We start from the raw sequence: 5,105 nt of genomic DNA on the forward strand, positions 1-5,105 counted from the left end.
ATTCTCGATGAAACATTTTCCTTTATTAATGTAACTAATTATTATTTAATACTTCAGTTATACAAAATTTCTAAAATCAAAATCGATTCTTATTCAAAAATGTGAGAATTATCAAATTCATTCAAATGTCGTCAATGTCGCCTATGAAAAAAATAATTGTTCAAATGTAATCGTTTTTGTTAGTACCTAAATAATTACAAGTAAGCATTAATTCGTGTTTCGTTATGTTTCGTGTACAAATAATCCGTGTTTGCTAATTTCACGTTAGATGGAGGTGAATGTTTAATAAATTGTTTACGTCTGAATGTCCATAAGGATCAAAGTTGCTTGTCTCGCATTCGGATTATTCTGGTACCGTCAGCAAAAGTGAAAGGCAGTTGCCGGTTGTTGTTTGCTAGGACAATGGTATCCAGTGTTCGTGAGTGATCTATTTCGTGAGGAAAATGTACTTTAAACAACTACTTCAGGTAATTGTCATGTCATCAAATGCACCATTTAGAAAAGTTATTCAAGGTTTTCCATATGTATGTATATTAATATGTATTTGAAGAGATATCGCGATAAAAACGTGTGCATCAAGCTTCGCGTAGGTACGCTATCGAAACGGATCAAAGCAGCATGCTTTGAAACGTATTAGTTGGTTAGAGGTTATGTTACATATAATGTCATATTACGATTAATTTGGTAACTATGAAAACAGTAATTTGAAGTGTACATAAAGGAATTACTTGTACTGTTGTAAAGGTATATAATTTTTAATGATTAATTACAAGAGCGCATTTATTAGCATTTATATTTTGATAGAGAGAGATATTTATGTCAACTCCTTACCCAAACATTTTCTACATTCATAAAACATTATTAATTAAATGATTGAATTATATAAATATTATAATCCTAGATCTCCTACGTTTTTCTACGTATTTACGGCTGATGGTGATATTTTGAAAAATCATCTTAAATAATGCACTGGATTAGAGAAACTATATATTTTTCGTAACTTTTGTAGTAGAACTTGCCCCTGATTCCGTACCTCAAAATTTTACTACGACTACTTTTTTGTAGTCTGTCTGTCTGTCCCTACATAGTATAATTGATCATCAACACTAAGTAAGGCATTAAGGTACGAATTCAGGTGAAAATGTGAAAAACACGAATTTCAAGTGAATCTGTCTATCTGTCTGTGTCAAAGACGTTACTGATTATTAAAGCCTGTGGTACACTTGTAGCTGATCCAGAATTTTCAAATTTGGATTGAAGGAGGACATTATGGTACGAGTTTAGGCAAAAATATGAAAATCATGAATTTCTAATAGGAAAAAAAAAAAAACTTGGGTGTTTCATTCCCACTAGCCAGCAATGCTGGTGGGCGGGCAGTCCCTCCGGACTACGCCGGAAGGTAGGGCGGAAGGCCCTCTTCAGCCTGCTTTCAGGAATCGTGGGAATGGGTGGGTGGTAGTTCGGGTGAGAAAGTTGAGACGGACGAAATGAAGACAGAAGAGAATGAAAGATTATCTGTGGAATATTACTGCTCAGCATTTGCCTAGGTGATCCAAGGAAACCACAGAAAAACTTGGACCAAGGCAGACGGACCCGGAATCGAACCGGCGTCCTCCCGACTGCTAAGCAATGGTCTAGACCTCTAGGCCATGCCGCTCGGTTTCTAATAGGCCTGTCTGTCTGTCATTATCAGTAAAAAATTTTACTAATAATAAAAGAGTTTTAGCTGAGATAGGACATTCAAAATTGGATTGAATTGAATTTAAGTAAAAATATAAAAATTCAAATTAGTCGGGCTGTTAAAAGTATCACTGTTCATCAGTGTTTATAGAGTACTTCTACTTGAGTTAGGACCTCAAGGACTGTAGGAACTTCTGGTTAAGATAGTACTGTAAAATTTGTATTTCAACAAGATTTCATATTATTAGTTCAAAAAAAAAATTCGATCAACCACGAATTTCAAATTAGTTTCTGTCTGGTGAAAGAAGTATTAATGATCATCGAAACATATAGGGCACTAATGTAAAATATGATTAAATGAATATTTTAAGACATGAAAAAGGAAAATCTTTGCTAATTTTAAAAAAAAAAGTTTGCTAGGCAATTACTTACTTGTTTTAAATAATATTGTAATTTGGAATTATAAAAGATCGTATCCTCGAAGTCCATTATTCAATAGAATATTGACGGGATGACGCAAAATTCCGATTCCCAGCAAGAACTTGGGTCGCTAGTGAAGTGTATAATTAATCCGAAAATGCAGGTAATTTATGTCTGGAATGTTTATTGCAGCTGAGCTGGGAAGCTAATTTACAGTATGTCAACTTACGACGGACCCGCTACTACCACGACCACCGTCTTTCCACCTCCCTCCCCTCTCGCCTTCCCTATTCCATCGACGATCCTTTCACCCCCCAGACGTCCTCTCACTCTCTTCCGTAAGAGCAACCCCCGCCTGCTACAGTAATGGTAGCAGCTTATATTGAAAACATAAGCACAACCACGGCAATCAGGATACGAAAACGGAAATTTCACTAAATATCCTAATAATTAAATAGCAATCACATTCGAATCCTGTTATCCTGCAGGATCTGCATGCTACGTGATACTGGCTCGTTTTCCGGCTTCTCTAAACAGCCATTTAATTTAACTCTGTTGAAGGATTAATTCGAAATCTTCTTGAGAATAACGATTAAAATATGTCAATTTTATTTATCTAAAAGGACATCATCCTGGACATTCATATCGTCCAACGTATTTATAAAATGCAATTTGTTTAACACTGGTTTTAAAGATTTTTGGCGAAATAATCAGTGAAACAGATGGAGTAGGATTGATCAATACCCTATACATATTAGGTATTGGAGTTTGACCATTTAGGAATATCCTTTTTTACATGAAATTTGAATTTATGCAATAAAAAATTTGAATTGAAAGACGGTCTTATGATACGAACTCCGGTAAAAATTTGAAAAACACAACTTTTAAATTAGCTTGTCCGCCTGTCTCTATCAAAAATGTTGCTGATTATTTATCAGTGCCTGTAGGGCACTTATGGTTAAACTAGGACTTTAACATTTGAACTGAAGGAAGGCCTATCACGCATTGTAAATTAGTCCGTCTGGCTGTTTGTCAAAAGTATCACTGAACTTGAAAATGTATTACAGTGTGACTACCTAAGTAGACAGCATATAGGAAACTTTTTTATTTTTAATTATACCAAAAAAATTACTTTTCATAAAAAGTCCTGCATAGTCTAAAACACAATGACATCATCAAACTTAATAATTTATTAGTGGTACACAAGTTTTGGCATAAAAAAAATGAAATTTATGTAAGAATTACATTCTGAATTCTGATCGAAGTTGCTGTGTAAATGACATGTTTGTCACTTTTTCACTGAATGTCAAATATTAGTTTTAAAAGCGATAATGTCGGCGACTTTGGTTTGGAAGAAAAAATTGAAATAATTTAAAATGTTGGAAATATGCACATTATTGTTTTTTTTTTTTAAAGTAATTTTTGACATTTAGTGAGACATGCCATTTACACGACAACTTTGATCAGAATTGTATTATTGTTAATGTACATGCATAAATATTCACTCATGTGGGGCAAACGTATGAAGAAATATATAAAGTCGTAATTCTAGCAATCGATAGATACGGTTGAGTATTTGTTTTTTTCTCAACAACTTTACAAAGATTTCTATTATTTTCAAAAATTAAGGTACTTTACTGTTACACAAATTTCATATTTTCTTCCAAAACATGTGCGACTTGACTGATAAATTATTAAGTTTGATGATGTCATTATGTGTTTCAGACCATGCAGGACTTTTTATGAGCAGTGACTTTTTTCGTTTTATTAATAATAAAAAAGTTTCCCATAAATTACCAACTTAAGGAAACACACTGTATAACACTTCTAGTTGAGATACACAATTTTACGATTTCACCACACATGATTTATTGATGATTCTTATGACGTTTTTAGGAAACGGTACGAAATAATTTTCAGTTTTGTTTTTAAAACACGAAACCGTCGTCACCCCACGTGAAGTCAGACGTTTTAGTATCAAGCATGAGCCTGATGCGACTTATTATTCGCATTTGTTAAGTGAGTTTTCACGTGAATTCAGTCAATTAGAGCGTATCGTTCGTTAAATATCCCCGAAAACCATTAGCCACTAGCTGTCGCACTAAATCAAAACTGTAAGTTCCGCTCGCGACGCCATCACCGACGCCGACACCGGCGACGCCGCTGCTGCACTCACTAGCAAAGTTTAAAATGAAAATTAAGCTTTTAATTATTGAGTAACATCATAAGCCGTTACTGCTGCAGTTAATTGCTGGACTGATGGTAGTACTTTCGTTGTTACGAGAGGTACCTAACCGTTTTCGAACTTTTTCTATTTTCTATTTGTTTTTCTTCGGACATGGTTTGAAATAATAAAATTATTATTATTAGGTACTAACTCAGATTTTATTTTTGGTTAAATCTTTCAATGTCAAGGTAGAAATCCTAGGTGAATTGATCAACAGACGAAAAATAAAGCAACTCAAAAATAACATCGGTTATAACATCAATAATACACTGAAGAAGAAGTCAAAAGTCCATTTATTGAGTCAAAGAGTATTGAAGATCGCTGCTAAAAACCTTTAGGATTTCGTAGTCTCCAGAAAAGTTGAATGTATGATCTGGGGTATCAGGCGTTTTGATCCCCCGACAAAATGTCCCCGGACAAAATATCCCTGACAAAATATCCCTGGAAAAAATATCCCCGTGACAAAATATCCCTAGACAAAATATCCCCGTGACAAAATATCTCCAGACTAAATATCACCGAACAAAAGCCCCGATAATAAATTATCGAACCGATACTCCAATAAATAATATAAAATTCATATACTTCATTTCATATATTTATTTGTATTTATTTAATAATAATAACGTTTGATTGTCAGTAATATATAAGTCATTAAATCGATAATCAAATAAATATAATAGCATATATATTGGTTCCATGATTTTTCCATGGTTCCAATAGTTATTATAAACTAGTTAAATTTACTTTATATTCTTTGATACAATAACAATTATTT

The 5,105-nt window shown here is 33.5% G+C and overlaps 1 protein-coding gene across 7 annotated transcripts in view; it reads left to right on the forward strand.

Annotated features, from left to right (window-relative positions):
• Window positions 1-386: 386 nt before the first annotated feature.
• Window positions 387-5,105, forward strand: part of LOC108738411 (myelin transcription factor 1) — a 225,967-nt gene continuing 221,248 nt past the window's right edge. For 3 of the 7 annotated variants that reach the window (XR_003231521.1, XM_025976579.1, XM_025976580.1), the window contains exon 1: window positions 387-467. Coding sequence is in view for 6 of the 7 variants with exons in the window: in XM_025976579.1 (XP_025832364.1) it covers window positions 444-467 (24 nt within the window). In the remaining variant the exon portion in view is untranslated. The remainder of the gene's footprint in view (window positions 468-5,105) is intronic. The other 4 variants (XM_025976575.1, XM_025976577.1, XM_025976578.1 and 1 more) reach the window with 3 other exon arrangements.

This window comes from Agrilus planipennis, unplaced genomic scaffold, assembly GCF_000699045.2.
Source record: "Agrilus planipennis isolate EAB-ADULT unplaced genomic scaffold, Apla_2.0 scaffold196, whole genome shotgun sequence".
NCBI lineage: Eukaryota > Metazoa > Arthropoda > Insecta > Coleoptera > Buprestidae > Agrilus > Agrilus planipennis.